Genomic DNA, 20,590 nt, shown 5'->3' with positions numbered 1-20,590 from the left:
GAGCAGAGAGAAAACGGGAAGGATCCTGTCCATAGGCCAAGAGTTCTAAGCAGTCTCTGGAAGACTTTATGTATCTATAAAGCCGATGGAGTTGGCCGTGGGCATCAGCGGGAATAGAGAGGTCTGCGGCCTAGAGGGCTTTGCACCTCCTCTCAGTAGTGATGTCCCCACTGTGCCCTGGGGCTGAGGGCACCATCCTCCCTGTGGGGTCTGAGGCCGAGGGATAAGGCACTGGGGATCCTTACACGCCCTCCTCTGCTGGGCGCCGGCTCAGCTGCTGGCCCGACGCTGCCCCTGGGCTCGTCTCTGTCTAAGGAAGGTGGGGCTGTGGGCCCGGGGGCCCCCAGCACCACGCCCTCCGTACTGTGCCAGGGTAACTGCCGGCTGCCGTGTTATCTTGAAAAGGAGACCACACAGAGGGCAGGGCAGCTTGGCCCCGTAGTGAAACGGGCGCGCGCGCCCCTGTCGCCTCCGCAGAAACCGCCTTTTCCCTCTTGTTCGTCCAGAGTGTGTCCCCCCACCCCCAGCAAAGGCTCCTGTCGTCAGCAGAGCCTTCTTTAGCCGGTGGTCCGTCCAGAAGTCTCTGATGCGAATCGTTCTTTGTAAGTAAGGAAGACCAGCCAGGACTCACTAGACGTTTTAATACCTTCTTGTTGTTTTGTCAAGTCCGACTCTGCGACCCCGTAGACTAGCCCGCCAGGCCTCTCCGTCCATGGGGGTTCCCAGGCAAGAGTGCGCGACCTCGTAGACTAGCCCGCCAGGCTCCTCCGTCCATGAGAGTTCCCAGGCGAGAGCGCTGGGGCAGGCTGCCATTTGCTTCTCCAGGGGGTCTTCCTGATCCAGGGATCGAGCCTCTGTTTCCTGCATTGGCAGGCAGACTCTTGACCTCTGAGCCACCAGGAAAGCACCTTTTAACATCTTAGAAGAGCTTAGAGGAGAATAGCAGAAAGAAACAGCTCAACAGAGCCTCCAAAATAAAGCTGCTAACGTGCCGAGCGAAACACAGCTGACTGGTATCAAGAACAGTGGTGCCAGCCAGACCTCAGGTCCAGCTTGGCCGTGACCTCACCTCCCACTCGCTGTCTGCGTAGCCCTGTGCCCTGCACACTTGCAGCTGCGTTCTGCCCTCTGCAGTTCCTGAGGTTCAGGCCAGCTAGGGCCTGGCATCCTGATACATGGAAGTTGATGACCGTGGTGAGCATGGGCAGCTCGAGACAAGAGAATGGGCAGGAACAAGAGGAGGAAAGCTGTGTCCTGCTGTGATGAGACGACCTGGAAGGCACAGTACTGGGGAGCCTTCGTGGAGAAGAGTCATGTTGACTGTGTATGATTAAAACTTTCAGTGAAGTACCAGAATTATTAATAAATGGCATTGGGAGAAGTATTTGTAACATATATCAAATATGTAGAGAGGTTCAGTAAGACTAGACTAACCTGTTAGCTAAATGATGTGTGTGGATAAGTAAGTCCAAAAAAGATACAGGAAGATGCTTGACTTCTGAAAAAGCCAGTGAAACAAGACAAGATGGGGGTGTGAGGAATCGAAGAGCTAGCGTGTAAGGGAGGAGCAAAGGGCCCCTCCTGGAGCACTGACCACAGTCCCTCCTGGAGCACTGGCCACAGTCCCTCCTGGAGCACTGGCCACAGCCCCTCCTGGAGCACTGGCCACAGCCCCTCCTGGAGCACTGGCCACGATTCTTACGCGGATGGCACTGCCGCAGCAGCCTGCCTGCAGAACCTGCTCTTCAGAGAACGCTGAAGGGCTTGCAGCTGTACACACAGATGTGGATGCTCCCGAGGTGCAGGTCACCAGAGACCAGGAAACCACCTATATTTTCAACAGTCGAGGTCCAGTTAGAAGCCCGTGGGCTCGGTGCGTCCCTGCCACGCCGCCCTTTCACCAGCCGGGGTGGGCACGCCTGGCTGGCGTGCCCATGCCAGAGAAGCGTGCGTGTGAAAGAAAGCACGCGCCAGGGGATGAGCCGGGGGTGTTATCTGCGATGAAGACCAGGGCAGTTTCACCACAGCGTCACAGTCAGACTGCAGCCAGCCGTAGTGGCGTTCCTGAAGAAACACCGATCTCAGTGCATCCCATCCCATGAAGTCTCTAACTTCGTGACTTCTCAGAAAGAATTCTGTCTTCTAGAGCAAGTGCGTGACTTGGGCCCTGTTGACGGTTTCGGGTGGTCCTTCAGCGCTGCTCCTCTCTCTGGGGGTGAGTCCTCAGGTAGCGCCTGAAACCTGGAGGCGCTCGTAGTGTTCATGAGAAATGCTGAGGCCGTGCTGGCTCTTTGTTAATAGGAGGCTGCTGAGGCGAATCATGATATTTCCAGTTGATGGAGTATGATTGTGGCCATCAGAACGGTGCTGTGGGTCCATATTTATTGATAAAAGTGTCCAGTATCTACTGACTAGTGGGAGAGCTTGTAAAGCAGTAGAAATAGTATAATTTTTTTTTCCTGTATACGTGTAGTACTTTTAGAATCAAGGGGTAAAAGTTATAGCCACATTTTGGGGGGAGGGATAAAAATGAGTAAAATAAAAAGCAGTAGGGACTTCCCTGGCAGCCCGCTGGATTAAACCTGCACACTTCAAGGCAGGGGACGCGGGTTCAGCCCCTGGGTGGGGGGTTAGAATCCTGCATGCTGTGAGGCGTGGCCACAACATAGAAAACGAAGACAGAAGTAGTAAGTGGTTTATTCTAAACTCACGCGTATCCTCCTCCTGCATCAGGGGCTTTGTTTTGGGGGTACAGCTGTGGCCTGGTGGCTGGCTGCCCGCCGCCCCGCCCAGCCCTGAGGGGTGCAGCTTTAGCTGACAGGTTCCCGGGTCCTTCCTGCCTCTGAAAACGGCGCCTGACGGCCATTGGCAACACCAGCCAGGTGCAGGGCCGGCTGAGCACTGGGCATCTTCTGGCATTGGAGGGCAGGGGAGCTTGCGGGCACTTTGCTCCCTTCACACTGCAGGGGTCGTGGGGGGTCCCATAGTGAGGTTGCTGACCACGGCGCCCGCAGGGGGACGGGCCCGCGGCCGGACGTGGCGCAGAGGCCCAGCTGATGGTTCTGGTTTGTCGTCGATGGTGGGAAGATTGTGAAGCCCACTGTTAGATGGGCAGACTGGTGCCCAGAATTGTTCAGAGCAAAGTTGGCCCAGTGACAGTGACAGAACAGAGGCGCACCGATTCCCAGAGTGTACGCAGCGCTGCAGAGCTAGAACCGAGAGAGGGAGGTTGCCGCGGTTCTGCAGAGCTAGAACCGAGAGAGGGAGGTCGCTGCGGTTCTGCAGAGCTAGAACCGAGAGAGGGAGGTCGCCGCGGTTCTGCAGAGCTAGAACCGAGAGAGGGAGGTCGCTGCGGTTCTGCAGAGCTAGAACCGAGAGAGGGAGGTCGCTGCGGTTCTGTTCTTTGATAGAAGGTGATGTTGCGTGTGAGATGGAGGCAGTAGACGGCAGCGTCTCTCCCACTCAGGCTGTGAGGCGGGAGCTGTGTGTCGAGGCCCCGGGATGACGAGGCCCACGCTGCCCTGTGTGACAGGCGGACTGGGCCACCGCCGCCCGTGTTTCCAGGGAGGGAAAGCCTGTTGTTGCTTCTCGTGCTTCTGTGAAGTCCTTTATTCCGCCTGAATGTGTCCACTGGCCGTCAGTGCCTTCTGTTTAAGTGGAGACGCGACCGCAGTGGACTCGCGGTGCTGAGGGTAAGGGGTGTCCTCTGAGAGCCGCAGTCCCGTGAGTCCTGTGGCCGTGAACGTCGAGCCTGCTACAGAGGAAAGGGTGAGAGCAGAATAAGGGCACCTGGGGTCTTACGGTGAGCCTGAGACGGCCGTGCGGCTTACGTGTCACCTGAGGGTCAGGGCAGTAAGACCCGCAGTCGCGCGCCTCATGTGCGTCCCCTTACACGACTGGCCGTCTGCCGCCAGAAGGGAGGGAAAGCAGTTTTCAGCAGAGGAGAGATACACACTTCTGTTTCGCTTGTTTTAATTGTAAAATATCTTTTGCGCGTAAGTGTAGTATAAAGGAAAGGTGTGTGACCCCTAGTGTTTTCCACGCTAGAAATGTTACAGCTTCTGTCCTTGTTCCTTGGCCGTGTCTGCTGATAACCACCAAGACCGATTTCATCCACACGTAGGTCAGACAGAGCCCAGGTCCCTCTGGTTCCAGAGTCGTCCTCGCCTCGGGGTGCTGGACTTGCCCGCTCACCCGTGTTCCCACTTTGCCCTGAGCCAAGCGGGGTGGCCCGTTTGGCCTCTGAGTTTCCAGGTGAAGTGAGGTCTGAAGCAGCTGTATAGAGCCAGACTGTTAAAATTTAATCCTTTGCAATGAAAACATCCTCTTTTCTGTCTCTGAAAGGGTAGAAACTGCACCTATTTTTCCTTTCCTTATATCTCAGGCACCTTGTGCAAAAATTTAACACAAAAGCAGGTACTTATGGGCAGTTTCTTGAATTACTGAGTAAAAGTAATTAACTTTTTATTTCATAAAAACCTGACTTTTTGGAATAGTAGCCAATGATGTCCCTGTGCCTGCCTGGCCCTGGGCTGTGGCGTGCCTGCGTGCTCGTCTGCAGCCCTGCTCTGTCCTGCCTGGCCCTGGGCCGTGGCGTGCCTGCGTGCTCGTCTGTGGCCCTGCTCTGTCCTGCCTGGCCCTGGGCCGTGGCGTGCCTGCATGCTCCTCTGCAGCCCTGGTCTGTCCCGCCTGCGCGCTCCTCTGCAGCCCTGCTCTGTCCTGCCTGGGCTGTGGCGTGCCTGCATGCTCCTCTGTGGCCCTGGTCTGTCCCGCCTGGCCCTGGGCCGTGGCATGCCTGCATGCTCCTCTGCAGCCCTGGTCTGTCCCGCCTGCGTGCTCCTCTGCAGCCCTGCTCTGTCCTGCCTGGGCCGTGGCATGCCTGCGTGCTCCTCTGCGGCCCTGCTCTGTCCTGCCTGGCCCTGGGCCGTGGCGTGCCTGCGTGCTCCTCTGCGGCCCTGCTGTGTCCCGCCTGGCCCTGGGCCGTGGCATGGCTGCATGCTCCTCCCTGGGCCGTGGCGCACCTGCGTGCTCTGCTCTGTCCAGAGCGGCCTTTGCACGTTCGCGGCACGCGTCAGGTGTTCATGGTGCAGGACGCTGTTTGAGGGAAATTCACGTTATGCAGGAAATAATTTGAGAAGTATTGATTTACTTAATCCTTTGTGGAAAGATTTTTCTATAGAATTAAATAGCAGCTCCCCAAGCTATTAAATAATTAAGTTTGTAAAAACTTTAGTAAAGTCATGACTTTTCTGGAATTTGTTGCAGTGTGCAGAGTTAAGTTACGCTTGTGAAAACAGATTAATAGCCCTTTTGATTACAGCCCCCGTTTTAATTGCGGTCAGCGTTGTTTTGATTGGTTCTGAGCCAACAGCATGTGCGTTTCCAACAATTGATTTAACTTAGCTTTTTGTTTCAGAATTAGGACACTGCGGAAGGAAGTCATCCAAAAGTCGCAATTTAAATTTGATTTTTTCCTTACAGAGTCATGCTGGTTTATACTTGGATTGGAATTCCTTTTCAAGTTTTGTATTAAAAATAGAATGTCTTTGGGTAGGATGACTTTTTGAATAGTATATTTAAGTACCCCCTCCCTTTCTATTTTTCCTTTTAAACGTGGTTTAAGAATAAATAGTTAAACTTTTGTGGTCTTTTCAGATACGGTTAAAAAACTCCAGGACCAAAAGCATGACATGGAAAGAGAGATCAAGACCCTGCACAGGCGACTGCGGGTAGGAGCGTGCGCGCCACGCCGTCGGGAGGCGCGGCTCCCCGAGAGCTGCGCCGTGCCTGCGCCCCGCCGCGGGGGGCCCTGACCCAGAGCCGCGGGCTGCGGGCGGGGCGCGGCGCCCCCTCAGAGAGGGGCTGGCGCCGTGTTTGACGGGCTGCACCTGGGGAGCAGGGGTTATATCTTGGGAAGACACGTCATGAGCCCTTGCTGATGAAGGGTCCCAAGCTAAGCTGCCTTTTGTGGGCTCGGTGACGCTCTGACGCGGAGGGCGGGGGAGCTGGTCTCGAGGTGTGGGTTGACCCCGCAGTGCGGAAGACCTGGGTTCAATGCCTGGGTCGGGAAGTTCCCCTGGAGAAGGGAATGGCAACCCACTCCAGTGCCCTTGCCTGGAGAAGCCCACGGACAGAGGAGCCTGGCGGGCCCCAGTCCATGGGGTCACACGAGTTGGACATGACTTGGCGCCATCTTTCTTTCTTTCTCTCCGTTGCTCGGGCTGTGAGGGGTGCTGGGCGCTGCCCCTGGGGTTGGCGGCCGTGGCTCCGGGGGCGCCTGCGTCCTCCCCGCCGTGGAAGGCCACCCAGAGGACAGTCCTGAGCGCCTCCTCCTGTGTGTTTTGTCTGCTGAGATTAAATTTAGTGTTTTCCTTCTGCTTCCTCTTCCTTCTGATTTTTTTTTCCTGTTGGTTTTTGATGTCAGGATGTTTATAGCTTTTCACTGTAAGATCTTCCACTGTAGTTCACACACCACGTATCTACCTGCTTGAGCTCTTCACAGGCATATTTTGGATGATATGTTTATTTTCACAAGACTAACTTTGAAGCTTACCACAGGGAAGGGAGGCCTGACCTGGTCATGCTTACTGAGCAGTCCACGTGCTTGCTGCCTCAGCAAGCAGGTCAGCTGGCCGCTTTCCTCACCAGGAGCACCGTTCACTGGACGTCGTTATGAACCCGTTAGAAACAGGTCACAGCAGTTCTCTGGGATTTAAAAGAAATCAGTCATCACTTGAGACAGCGCATTACAGCAGTCTAATCATAAGCACGTTTTATTGTTTTAAAGTATGTCTTCATTGCTCTCTTTTGGAAATAAAAACGTAGTTTTTTAACGCAGGAGGAATCAGCGGAATGGCGGCAGTTCCAGGCTGATCTGCAGACCGCGGTGGTCATCGCTAATGACATCAAGTCTGAAGCCCAAGAGGAGATTGGTGACCTGAAGCGCCGCTTACATGAAGCTCAAGAGAAAAACGAGAAGCTCACGAAAGAATTGGAGGAAATAAAGTCACGCAAGTAAGAGTCGGGAAGCCAGCTGTGCCCCAGTTTCCACAGGGAACTCACGAGTCCTGGTTCTGTGATGCGGCTTTTCGGGGAGACTGCGTCCTGACGCTGCTGTGACTGAGTGTGGCTCCAGTGGGCGTGACCCAAGCCCAGGCTTGTTCCCGGGCTCCCAGGAGCCCGTCAGTCTTTGAGTAGCCCCGTGAGGTAGCACGGGCTCCGTGGCCTTCCCGAGCTGTCATCAGCGTCCGCAGTGCCCGACTCTGGAGGGGCTGGAGTGGCCACCGCACGTGGTCCATCGCGGTTCCCGCCTGTCCTCTGCCCCCGCCCCAGCCCCTCGCTCTGCCATGGGCTGTCGTCGTCACGGAGGGTGCAGACCCTGGAGACAGACAGACTCGGCCCCGTGCAGCTCTGCCGCTGCTGGGCTTGGGGGTCTCGGTCGGACCTCAGTTTGCCCGTCTCCACAGTGGACACGGTGCTGCTTCCAGCACAGAGTCGTGGGGCTGAAACGAGATGCCTGGATGCCGCTCAGGGCCGTGGCCGGCGTCCGTCAGCGGGTGTCTCAGAGAGTCGAGTGAAGGACGCAGGCCGATTTCTCTCTGCCGCTCACTTGCAGAGTGCCTTGTGCTTGTAACTCGTGGAATTTCTCCCATTTAACATAGACATCTTTGGAATCCTGTGAAAAGTCTTAGATGATGCACCCCAAGTTCCTAGGGGGCCGTCTGTGAGGGGAGAGACTGGTTTTTGAGGGGTTTTTTTTAATTAAGTATAAGTGAAGTGAAGTGAAAGTTGCTGAGTCGTTTCCAACTCTTTGCAACCCCATGAACTATACAGTCCTTGGAATTCCCCAAGCCAGAATATTGAAGTGGGTAACCTTTCCCTTTTCCAGGGGATCTTCCCAACCCAGGAATCCAACTGAGGTCTCCTGCATTGCAGGAGGATTCTTTACCAGCTGATTCACCAGGGAATCCCCAAGTATCTCTAAGTATCAGAGTTGGAGGTTATTATTAAGAATTTTATTGTTCATTACGTTGAACAATTCTTAAATAGCCGTAGGGAAAAAATTCAGAAAAATATTTAACAGGCCAACTTGAAAAAGCTGTTGACTTTTATCGTTGCCCAGGTCTAGCGGATGGCCTGGTGGAAAGTCATGGTGAACTGTTTTTCTTTGGCATCTTTAGTAAGCAGAACATGGAGTGAGTGGGGCGGTCATTGCTGCTTCACTCGTACACACCCTTCCTCCTCAAAGCTCAGGCTTCTTATGGGCGCGCGGACGCGCGGTGTGCCCTCCACACTGTGCTGCCGTTTGCCGTCGAGGAGGAGGCAGGCGTGAGTGCTGGGGGACCCGGGCCTCGGCTCCCGGCTGTGTTGCACGCACCGGTGTGAGGGGGGCTGGCGGAGAGCCCCGCGTGTCTTCATGGCGGGAAAATGCTTACTTGAGAATGACTGACTCGAGCGGTTGGTATTCAGACTCTGGTGCTTGGTGGGTATTTCTTGAAAATGATTAAAGGAGCTGGTCACTTCAAGGAAACAGCTGACAGTGTGTGCCACCAGTGATGAGACGTGGGCTTCTAAGTAAATGCGAGGATTTTGGAAAACTCGTATCTGCCACTGCAAGCTCAGCAGCTCCCCATAACGGGTTTCCCGATGATATCACTAGTGATACTAACGAGACTTGAAAGATAAATCGTTTAATGACAGGCATCAGCGTTTGGGGAATACGTGTAACTCTGTGAGCTGTTGCGTCTGTATGACCAGTGCAGTATCACTAAAATACTTTTCCCTTTTCCAGCTACATACCCATGAGGCTGCTTTTTTTTTCTCATATCTCAGTAGACTGAATACAGAAGGAATGAGAGTCCGGCTGTCGTCTCAGCCTAGGCCTTGAGGAGGTGCAGGAATGTGGGGACCCTGCTCTTCTTCTGTTTGTGCTGTTCAGTGATAAGCTGTGTCGGTCTTTGTGACCCGTGGACTGTAGCCCCCAGGCTCCTCAAGTACTGGAGTGGTTGCTGTTTCCTCCTCCAAAGGATCTTTCCGACCCGGGGTCTCTTGCATCTCCTGCATTGCATGCAGATTCTTACTCCTGAGCCACCGGGGAAGCCCGAATGGCACGTTGGATGGAGCCAGACTCACCCTCCTGGGGCAGGACAGGCCTTCCCAGCAGCCCAGACGCCGGCCCCCCTGTTCTGAGTCAGGGTCTTCAGCCAGGCCACCTCCCCTCTCACTGCTGATTGATTACCAGTGTCCTCACCTACACTTAACACAGATGGAGATGGAAACCGATGGTTACTTAATCTAGTTAGAATAACCTGATGTAAAAATTTTTAATATCGTTTCCCGGAATTCGCGAATCTAATAAGATTATCAGACCAGGTGATTTACTCAGCTCAAGTGATACGATTGTTTTTTAGCTGATACTTTCTAATGCTTCTCCGCTGGAAAAGGGGAATGTGTGTTTTCTAGGGCATGTTCAGAGCCCTGACTCGGATGTTGTTTTCAGGCAGGAGGAGGAGCGTGGCCGGGTGTATAACTACATGAATGCTGTGGAGAGAGACCTGGCGGCCCTGAGGCAGGGCATGGGGCTGAGCAGAAGGTCCTCGACGTCCTCGGAGCCGACGCCCACGGTGAAGACCCTCATCAAGTCCTTCGACAGCGCGTCGCAAGGTAGCTCATGTGCCGTGCGGGCGACGGCTCACTCATGCACACGTGTTCTCTGGGCTGGCTGGCGTGCCGCACCGTCCTGCTCTGAGTCCCATCACACTCCAGGCAATGTCAGGGAGTCCGTCTTCCTGCAAGGAGAGTTTTAACAGGAGGTTTGGGGTCTGTTCGGCCACAGAGATCTCGGTGTCAGGCTCGGGCTGACCCCACGTGGGGGTCAGGTGTCTTCTCCGAGCCGGGCAGCCTCCAGGTGTGGGACTTCGGGCCCGCTCGTCCTCCGAGCCCCTCGGGCCTGTGTACTCAGGTGCTGCCTGACCCCGACACCCGGCATCTCCAGATGTCGTCTCTCGTCCAGAAGCAGACCTGGCCCCTCAGCTGCCGTCTCTCCCTGTGAAGGCAGTGCCATGCCGCCCAGTTACCAGGCTAGGAGTTTCGGAGCCTCCCTCCTGCTCACCCGGCGTCAGTCCGTCATCAAGGCCTCTTACCCAGCCCCTCGCACACACCTGCTCTGCTCTCTCATCTCTGGGAGCGCAGTTGGCGGCTAGCTCAGGCCACCATCCACTGCCATTCGGTGGCCCCTTTTTATTTTGTAATACAGATTTTTTTCCTGTTTTTGGCCACACGGCACACGGGATCTTAGTTCCCCAACTAGACACTGAACCTGGGTCCCGGCAGTGGAAGCACAGAGCCCCAGCCGCTGGCCCCCAGGGACTTCCCGGAAGCCTCCTTCTGAGCAGTTCATTCCAGAGAGGGAGGTTGACATGTGAGCAGCTATTATACATTGTGCGTTAAATGCACCCCCTGTGGAAATCCACGTGAGGGGACGTGCTGAGCCCCACAGGGGCGGGGAGGAAAGCTGCTTTGAGCCCAGCTCCCCTTCATGTAACGTGCCCAGAACGTCCACCATGTGCCCAACCTCTCACCTGATGCAGCCACAGAAGCACTGCTGAGGTTTTTGCATGTGGAGTCCTTGGTTTGTGGAGTACTTAACCATGTAATTAAACAGCAAGAGTGACGTGACCGGCACAGCCAGGCCTGGGAGTCAGCACCGCTTGTCTAGGGAGCAGACTGTCCCCCTGGCGGCAGGGCTGCTGGGGCTGAGGAGGTGGGGCGGCAGCTGTTCCCGGGGAGCCTGCGTCTGGCTGCTCGGTGCTCCTGGGGGGTTTGAAGCTTCCGCTCTGTCATGGCCTCGCTCACCGTGCGCTTGCTGTCTTCCAGTGCCCAGCCCCGCCGCGGCAGCGATGCCCCGGACGCCTCTGAGCCCAAGCCCCATGAAGACGCCCCCTGCGGCCGCCGTCCCCCCCATGCAGGTGCCTGTGGCTGGTGTCTGCGCGCGTGTAGGAAGCGCCACGCTCTCCGTTTGGAAGGAGGGCAGCGGAAGCGCCGTGTTCCATCTGTAGGGAGCTTTTTCTTGCTCTCTATCAATCAGGTTTTTCAAAGGCGTGAAGATATAAATGAAAGCAAGTAAAGGCACTAAGACGTGATAGGCGTCAAATCCGGTGGACTTGCTCTAAGTGGCTGTCAGCGGAGGCTTAACGCTCATGATGTCACTTTGTAAACTTCTGTAAAGATAAGTTAAAAAATTTCATCTCTCCACCTTGGAAAACAAACCAGTAATTATTAATAGAAGTAATTATTAATAGACGTAATTATTAATAGAAGCCCCAGTCAGCAGCATTTCAGCACTTGTGTAATATCCCAGCACACGCTCCTCAAGCCTGATTGTGCACGAAGGTCGTGTGGAGTTTTACACATGTAGACCCCAGGCCTCCTCCCATTGAACGGGTGTCCAGGAACGGGGCTCGAGATGAGCAGTGGTGGTTTTTCAGGCCTCGCTGAGGCCGTGAAGGGTCTGGGCTGGGTGGCCCTGGACCACGGGCAGCTGGGAGGCCAGACCAGGGGTTGGAGGCAGTTCCACTCAGACGTCGTTGGACAGGTGGCGTGGGGCTGAGATCTGTGGTTGGGACATGGGCTGAGCCCTGCTGCAGGCCAGGCTGCTGTCTGTGGTGACCAGGGAGGAGGCACCCACACGGAGCAGGGAGGCTGCCTCTGGGGAGGCCAGGAGGGAGCTCGAGGGCTGGGGTGGGGTCGCCCGGGGCCAAGAGCCGCGCGGACAGGCCGCAGCCTGCAGGGCTCCCCCAGGCCCCGGCCGAGGGTGTCCACACGTGCAGCACAGGGTGGGCCCAGCCAGCCGGGCGGGGGCCGCTCTGCAGGGAAGAGCAGCTCCCGGGGCTTCTCAGCGTTTGCACGAGGCAGGGTTTGTCTGCCTCTGCTCCTCTGCCCACTGTGGGAAGTCCTCTCTGAATCCTTGGAGTGTTCATTAGGGCCCTCAAGGGCCGCACCTTGAAGTGGAGCTAAACAGCCCTGCCCTAAACGACCTCAGAAGCAAAGGGCCAAGGAGATCCCTCAGTCACAGGGCAGCGGGCTCTGAGCTGCCCCCGAGATCCTGGCCGCCTCTGCCCCGCTCGTGTGTCGTCTGCCCCTCCCGGGGGGGCTGGGCTCAGTGACTCGCTTCTGATGAGCAGAGTGAGGCAGGGTGATAAGCGGGGAGCGGACGCGGTCCTGTCTGGGGCACTCCTCTCTCTGTCTCCTCCGTGGTCCTGTGGAAATGGATGGTTTCATGCAGTTTGTGTGGAAACTTGAAAGACTTTGAATATCCCAGGCCTCTGGGAGGGGGCCGGTGGGGGAGGAAGCAAGTTTGGGGGGCATCCCCTCCGTGATGCCAGCACTTGAGTGACCACGACAGGGCCGTCTGACACCCTTTGTCCTGTGGTTTCAGAGACATTCCATCAGTGGACCGATCTCCACGTCCAAACCCCTGACAGCCCTCTCAGATAAGAGACCAAACTACGGGGAGATCCCTGTGCAAGGTACGGCTCGCGCACCGAGTTTCACTTCCGCTGTTAATTTTCATCTGACTCTCTTCATTTGTTCTTGGTGTTGTTTCCGCCACCCTGGTATACGTCTGTGTCACGGGTTTACTAAGAACATGCCCTGATTACAGATCGGGAGAAGTTACTCGCAGACGTGGGAATGCGACGCTCCTGGCGTCACCGTGGGCGGCAGCAGTCTGCACACTGCCAGGCCCTGTTCTCGGCGCTCCGTGGGGCGGGCGCCGTTAGCCCCACTCTGGAAGTACGGACAGTGAGGCGTCAAGCAGCTGAATGTCTCAGGAACACAGGCTCACGTAGTCGCTGAGCGGTGGAGCCGGGCAGCCTGGCTCCAGAGCCCGCTCCCCTGGCCCCTGTGCTCCAGGGCACTTGTGAGAGAGGGGACTGAGAGCCGGGCCCGGGCGGTGCCGTCAGCACGGGCTCTTCGAGGCACCCACGTCGGGGGTCGGGTCCCCCTCCTCCCCACTGCCTCCGTCGGGTGGGGCTGAAGTGCTGTGGGGGGCCGTGCGGGGCGGGGCGGCTGTGGAGACACTTGGCAGGCCCCGCCGGCCCGCCTGCCCCCTGGGCCCGCGCAGCTGTGGGGACGGGGCCAGTGCGGCCCAGGGCAGGCTGCTGCCGCCTCCACTTCACCCGCCGGGGGGACCCGGGGTCTCCCCTCCGCCCGGAAGGGCCTCCTGCCCAGGGAAGGCCCGTGGCAGTTTAAAGGGTCCCCTCCTGGCCCCCAGGTGGGTCCAGGATTGTGCGTGTGCTCACAGGTCCCGGGGCTGACCCTTGATGCTGCTTCCTGGTGTGAGTCGGGGGTCACGGGCACACCTCGCTCAGGGCCTTCTCTTCCCCCAGGCTCACGCCCCCTGCGGTCAGCCTCGCCTGCTCCCCGTCCCTGAGCGGCCGTGCTCCACCGTCGCGGTGGCTGCGGGCCGTCTGCGGTCGTGCTGAGCACCTCCCCGGACGCGTCCTGGTTCCTTCATGCCGGCTACGCGTGTGCGCCCGGCTCCCCGCTCGGCCCTTCTCCAGGGCCCCCTCTCCTGTGTGTGGTCACTCTGTAACCGCGTCCGAGGAGCCTGTCCCCTTCCAGGCTGCCATACCCACTCACCTTGGTCGGCTCACAGCAGCACGAGGCTTGTAGGGGAGCCGTGCTAGCCCCAGCAGTGTTTATCAAACTTACCTGTGGATGAGCTTCACCCGAATCACTCGATAAAATGTGGACCCCTGGGCTTCACCTCAGGTGTGTGGCGTGGAAAGGGAAGGGGCATGGACACTTCTATTCACGAGCACCGCAAGTGGCTCTTAGGAACGGACCAGCTTGGGGAACTGGGCAAAGATTGCCGTTGAGTTTCCCTGTGACCCTGGTTTTGTTGGTGGAAAATGGGTGTATCAGGTCTGTGGGCCAGGGTTATTGAAGACACAGACTAGTGTGGTAAGTGTCTCGGGGCTTTTTCTGACTGCCTTCTGTTTATCTCCTGGTAACGGTTGGGTGATGACGCCACCAGGCAGGGGGGTCTGCGGTCCCCTGTGAGAGCCGCCTCACCCTCCACGTCTGTCTGCTCTGGTGCCTTTACTGGGCTTGCTTGAAACTGCAAATACGGAGAGCAGGAGACACTTTTGGGGACTTCTTACCGGAGCATTTGTTCATAGTGTAGCCTTTTATCTTAAACATTCACTAGGGAAAGCAACCACTTACAAAACCAAGAGCCAGCAGCTGAGTCTCGGTCCTCAGAAGCCATCGTGGCTCTCCAGGCCGCCTGAGGGGGAGGCCGGAGCGCTGCTGCGCCGCGTCCCCTGTCCCGGCGTGGCTCAGACAGCACAGTCTGCACTTACAGGTTGAAGAGCCCAGAAACTCGGAGGCACTGCCTCTGCTCCTGCACCGATAGTGGGTAATTTGCTGGTTTCTCCAGTGAAGTACGTTATAAAAGATGTAGCTTTTTTGTTCTTTTCTTCGTCATGCTTGTATGTCAGACACAGAAAGGGGTTTCAGACCAGAGATCTTGGTATAAGTAGACTTCTGTTGGTATGGTTGGCAGTTGAATTCGGTGGTCTGGGTCATAACGCTGGGCCTTTGTAGACTGCGTGTGGGCTCGTGCTTGTAGCCTGAGCAGGCACGTGGGTCCAGGCAGTCGGGAGGGTCTTCACTGCCCCCTCGCACAGTGATCTTTAAGGCCCATGGTCAGGCGGAGACTGTGGTTGGTCCTGCAGATGGTTGGGAGCTGGGGTTGCCTAGGGTCGGCGTGGCCTGAGGGTCGTGTTGGTGTCCTCAGCTCAGACGTCCAAGAAAGCGGACCGGTCCACGGATAGTCACCTTCTTTTTTTTTTTTTTTTTTTGATAGTCACCTTCTGCAAGGAGACTTGCTGTGATCGTCCCACTGAGTTGTGTTATTTGCGGACAGAGATGTACACCTTTTAAAAAATTCAGTATTTTGAAAAAACTGATTTATGATAAAGGGTACATGTAACAAGTGTCGTACGAAGTTCAGAGGCTTCAGTGGAAAGAAAGCCACGTCTCTTAAGTCAGAAAGAAAAGAACCTTTTATTGAAAAGTTTCCCAGCAGTTTGCCTTCTCCAAAGGGTGGACCCAAGCCCGATTCTGGCCTCGCACGAGCGAGGAGCTTCCCAGCAGAGGCTGAGAGAGAATCCGTGCCCGGCTGTGCTTGCAGCCTGGCGTGCGTCCGCTCACTCCTGAAGGTGCTTCTCGCTGTCCGTCTTGATAAACCAGACTGTCCAGGCGCTCATGTTTTCTCCAGCGTATTGTCAGAAAAGTGGAAAGAAGTCACGTATTTCTGTTTTGTCACAGGTGTTTCTTTTCTTTTGGCCCTGCCCTGCGGCATGCAGGATCTTAATTCCTGGGTCAGGAATCTAATGGGTGTCCTTGGGGGAATTGCAGAGTCCTGCCCTTGGACCTCCAGGGAAGCCCTCGGCTCCTGGTTTTAAACCCGCTGCGCTGCCTGTAAGTTTGATGAGGGAAGTGAGGACAGCTGCCAGTCTCAGGTGGGAGGACTGAGGAGCAGGCCATGTGCCTGTGCGTTGAGGGTGGGCGGGGGTCTCTGTGCGGCTTTCTCCCTCCGCCTGGGCCCCAGCTCACCCCTCGGGCTCTCCTGCGGCTGCTGTGTGGCCAGCCCTGCGGTTCCTGCCACCTCTTCACCTCGCACACCCACCGCTTCCCGGCTGCACTCTCCTCAGCACGCTTGCACCTCTCCCTGTCCCCAACGTCTGCAGCGGCTCCGACCCCGGCCACCGTGGCCTCCTGCCACCAGGTCGTCCCCCTCTCGTCCGCTGGGTGGTGACAGAGCTGGGTGTGTTCACCGCTGTCCCCAGAACGCGCTGACTGCCGGCTCTGGTGGCCCTGGGCATCTCCCCGGCTCTCAGTGTGGCTTGTGACCCTCGCTTCCCTCCCACAGCCCTCCTCCTAGCGCATCTGTGCACGGGGACCCTCCTTTCTCTCACCTGCTCGTCCACGTGGTCAGCAGTCTGTGAGTCTGCTCCTGAGGAGCCTTGAGCCCATTTCTGTCTCCCCTGACACCGCCCACGTCCAGGCCGCCCGCTCTCTGCCCTGCAGTCCGCTCGTCACCCGCGTCTACCGCACCCCGCCCCCTGCACCCCACCCCTGGGACGGAAGGGTGTCCGCCTGGGACCGTCCCCGACGCCCTGCCCCAGGGGTGGGGCCGCGCTCCTCAGCCCTGCCCTCAGCACTGCCGGTCTGGGCGTTTCCTCCGTCTGCTGAGCTCTGAGGAAGCCCCTCTCCTTTGCCTGCGTAAAGGCTGTCAGTCACCCTCGTGCTCACTGCAGCCTCGCTCCCCGGGGAGGCCTCTCCAGAGCCTTCGGGCAGCTCACGGCCCGGGGCTGCTGCTTCCCTGTGTCCCTCACGTGGGTTAAAGACGAGAGGGTTTCCGAGAACAGACCCGGTCACCACAGCGTCTGCTGTCTCCTGCCTGCCGCCTCTGCCGTGACGCGCTGGCCTTTCAAAGGGGCGTGCTGGCAGTTCACGTGCGGCTCTGACCCACACGGCAGAGCGGAGGGTGTGTGCATGTGGGGGGCGCAGCCGCCCCCCTGGCCCTCAGAAAGGTGCCTCCTCAGAAGGGAGGTGTCAGCCTGCGCTGAGCTGAGACAGCGTGGGTCCTTGGACGTGCAGTGAGCCAGCTGTGGCGGGCGGGTGGGCTTCAGTGCGCTGCGCCCCTGTCGCGTGCCCCGTGGCCCTCGCCCTGCACCCGTGTGTTTCTATCACCTGGTCTCACTCTCATCTCCCGGGCGATGAAGTCTCTGGGACAGGACCCGTCTTGTGTCTGTGAAGTGGGCACTTGGGCTCCATCTACAATGCCGACTCGTGTTTCCTGCAGCTTCCGTGCTCTCCCAGCTCTGCTGAGTCCGTCTGTGTGCACGATGGGTGCTTCTGTGAGGGCACGCGCAGCCGCTCGGGGCTCAGGGTGCGTCGGTTCAGGACGAGGAAGGGGTGGTGGCTCTGGGCTGGGTGGACCTGTCTTCACGGGGCGTGAGTCCAGCTGCCCTGCCTCCCCTCCAGGGCGCCGTGTGGGCATGGCCTCACGTACGTGCCTTACACACTTGGGAAGTACGTGTCAGAGTGAGAGATGCGCTGTCCTGGAGAGACAGCTGACATCCTGATGGCTGAGAGCGAGTGTGTTTTAAGCGGGCAATGCGCACGGGGCTGGCTGTGTCGGTCGCGCTCTCCTTTCCCATCCAAGGGTGTTGCTCTCAGAAGAGGTGAGCAGTCTTCGCTGCCCCACCTGGCACGTGTCTCGGGCACATGCAGCACATCCGGCCCCCCTGTGCCTGTCCTCCCGGCCTGTCTGCAGTGGCGCCGGGCACGGAGGCGAGCTGGCCTGGGTCTGGGGCGCCCACTGTGGGAAGCAGGTGCCGGGGAGGGGGTGTTGGAGCTAGGCCCCAAGGTGGTGAGATGGCTGGGCCAGGGGGCAGGGGAGCTGCTGCCCCAGGGCCGGGGACTCCAGAGTCCCCCGACCCGGCCTGGTGTGGCGGAGGGGGGGACAGGCGGCGGTGGGGGGACTGCTTCTGTCCTCCCTGGGGGTCCTTGCTGCCCCCAGACTGAAGCTCACACAGTGGCCGGGGAGGCTGTCGTCCGCCCCGCGGCCGCCTCTGCTCTCCAGCAGCCCCGAGGCTCAGCGGCTGGGACTGCGGCCCGACCTTTGTGGTGTGTCCTGGGCTGAGTGCTGCTCCCCAGCACAGCCGACCAGACAGGGTCTCGTCAGAACGCTGCTGAAGGCTTCCGGTCGCCCCAAGTCGTGGTGGTGGCCTCTCCCTCTGGCTTGATGACCCTGAGTCGTCCTGTACTCCTGTCCGTCCTGACTCGCCTCTGGCCGTGGGCTTGTGTGCCCCCGATACACAGACATACACTGTGGGCTGCCAGCAGGGTGTGGACTTAGTGCCTCAGGACCCTGGTGCAGCAGAGGGTCTCGGGCTCCTGGTTGAATCGCATCAGACAGAAGTAGCTCCCAGTGGTTTGGAAGCGTTTGCACTGATGTCTCATCCCTGGAAATACAAGTGAATGAAATGGCCCTTGTCGGCTGGAGGTGTTTGTATCGGGCACTTTGTTTGGGAGCCGTCGAGGGGCCTGGACCGGGAGGAGGGACTAGCCTCTGGGGCGAGAGGAGAGCGTCCTGCTCCCTGTGTCCTTGAAGTTCGGGGTCAGGTCTCCTCACTGCGCACTTTCCACTCTGCAGAGCATCTACTGAGAACGTCTTCGACCAGCCGACCTGCTTCTCTGCCGAGAGTGCCTGCCATGGAGAGCGCAAAGACCATCTCAGGTACTGCCCTTCATCTGAGTCGGCCTTTAGAGGTGCATCTGGAAGGTCTGCTGATGGAGCTGAGTTCCTTCTCTTTAGGCTCGTTTAACCTTACCTGTCTCTTTAATTGATTGTTTTTCACTTTGAATGTCCCCATTGTATCTTACAGATCTCATAGAAATCATATTTCATGGCCCTGATTTCAAAAATAAAAAGAGCTAGATAGTTCCATTCACTTAACAAATGTGGGATCTTCCCAACCCAGTGATCAGACCCAGGTCTCCCGCATTGCAGGCGGATTCTTTAGCAGCTGAGCCACCAGGGAAGCCCAAGAATACTGGCGTGGGGAGCCTATCCCTGCTCCGGAGGATCTCCCCCCCCCAGGAAATGAACCGGGGCCTCCTGCATTGCAGGTGGATTCTTCACCAACTGAGCTGTCAGAGAAGCCCGTAGTCGTGGACGGTTGGGATATTTACGGCAGGATGTGTTGCGACTGTTCTGGAGGTGGTTTCCGAGCGGAGACGCCCTGCAGCCGGAGTGTGCAGTGTGGCGGGCCGGGCTGCAGTGGCGTGTCTGATGGGCACACGCCGCTTTCCTTGAGCTAACATTCCACTTTGTCAGCGTCCTTGTTAATTTCCCTTTGTGGCTTTTTTTAACCCTCAATATCTTAACAAGAAGTTGGACCAGCAAAGGAGAGGTTTTTTAACCTGCCTCCTGTGGACACCATCCCACTTGGATGTGAATTTCAATTGGTACAGTTTTTGGACACCTTAGCTGAGAGGGAAGTGCAACCAAAATCTCTCCTGCAAAGCCAGGGTCCAGAGCCTTTTCCTGTAACAGGGTTCTTCCCATTCTTCCTTAGTCTATATCTTGTGCTTTATATAAAATTATGAAGGCTTCTCATCCAGTTTCCTAGCACAGCGCTTGAAAGAAACTGCAGATTTATACAGGGATTTGACAGTGGAAGAAAAAGGCAGAATGATTATAAAACTGTGTCGGACGCGCAAGCGCATCCTTCTCCTAAGACCTTGTCATCAGAGAAAGCGCGTCTCCTCAGGCCTTGGAGCACATGACTGCGCGGATGCAGAGGTGCAGGCCCTCCACCGCCAGGAGGTGCCAGCCGGCCGGCTGGGGAGGTGACTGGTGCCCGCAGGGCTGGCGCCGCAGCGCTCCCACTCCAGCGCCTCTGAGGAGGCCCGTCTGGGGTCAGGGCCTGGCCTCGTGTCTTACGGCTCTCGTGCTCAGCCCAGCGCTGTGAGCACCCGCTGGTCCCCTGCGCCTCGTGGACAGAAAGCTGCCTCCCCTGTGGCCCCATTGTCGGGCTGCTTCCACCTCCGGTTCTCAGGGCTTTGTAAGTCCAACCCGGCACCTGCCTGACTCTGTCAGACTCTTCAAGTAGGACTTTCCTGACAGTTCTTACTTCTCAGTAGTTGACTTGACATCTTTTGCTTTTCAGTCTCATTGATTCCTGTTTTTGTAAAATTTGGCTTGACTGCAAATTACACGTGGCCCCTGTCTCTCCTTTCTGTCTCCTCCGTTTTTGGCCAAGTTTAGAAGGGTTTTGTTGATGATAGTTGAGAGCAAGTGTTACTTTGGTCTTGGTTGTGTTTGTGATTGAACCAGGTTTGGAGGGACTCGCTGTGGCCAGGTGTGTGCTAGAATGTGGGCTGGGCTTCTGTGCACACTTCAACAGCTGTACCTTTTTTTACAGTTTTTTTGAAGTGAAAAAATAAGATCCATTCACGTTATCAGTCAGATAAAGACCCTTTCCCGTTATCAGTCAGATAGAGACAACATTAGTCCTTCCTCCTGTGTGGGAGTGTCTGGCCTCCCCTTGTGGCTCAGAAGGTAAAGACTCAGCCTGCGATGCGGGTGAGACCCGATCTGCCCTGGATCAGGAACATCCTCTGGAGAAGGGAATGGCAGCCTGCTCCAGTATTCTTGCCTGGAGAATGCCATGGACAGAGGAGCCTGGCGGGCTGCAGTCCCTGGGGTCACAGAGTAGGACACGACTGAGCGAGGAACACACACACGGTGGTTTCTGCTCTGTGGAGGACCTGCTGAATGAGATGTCTCAAGAGCTCGGTTTAAACTGCTTCTGCTCTAACCTGCAGTGTCCAGACGAAGCAGCGAGGAGATGAAGCGCGACGTGCCTGCTCCCGAGGGCGCGTCGCCCGCCGCGCTCATGGCCATGGGGGCCGCCTCGCCGCAGCTCTCGCTCTCCTCCTCGCCCACGGCCTCCGTGACCCCCACTGCCCGGAGCCGCATCAGGTAGAGGGTGCTTCCCACGGGGGC

The 20,590-nt window shown here is 57.3% G+C and overlaps 1 protein-coding gene across 7 annotated transcripts in view; it reads left to right on the top strand.

Annotated features, from left to right (window-relative positions):
* SPECC1L (sperm antigen with calponin homology and coiled-coil domains 1 like) overlaps positions 1-20,590 on the top strand; it is an 86,493-nt gene that overhangs the window by 38,828 nt on the left and 27,075 nt on the right. For 6 of the 7 annotated variants that reach the window (XM_055549715.1, XM_055549714.1, XM_055549711.1 and 3 more), the window contains 7 exons: positions 5,656-5,729; positions 6,839-7,014; positions 9,500-9,663; positions 10,876-10,967; positions 12,437-12,527; positions 18,233-18,316; positions 20,410-20,566. In XM_055549715.1, coding sequence (XP_055405690.1) covers positions 5,656-5,729; positions 6,839-7,014; positions 9,500-9,663; positions 10,876-10,967; positions 12,437-12,527; positions 18,233-18,316; positions 20,410-20,566 — 838 coding nt within the window. The other variant, XM_055549716.1, reaches the window with a different exon arrangement.

This window comes from Bubalus kerabau, chromosome 16, assembly GCF_029407905.1.
Source record: "Bubalus kerabau isolate K-KA32 ecotype Philippines breed swamp buffalo chromosome 16, PCC_UOA_SB_1v2, whole genome shotgun sequence".
Lineage (NCBI taxonomy): Eukaryota > Metazoa > Chordata > Mammalia > Artiodactyla > Bovidae > Bubalus > Bubalus kerabau.
The sequence above is the reverse complement of the archived record's forward strand: the minus strand, read 5'-3'. Positions and strand labels throughout refer to the sequence as shown.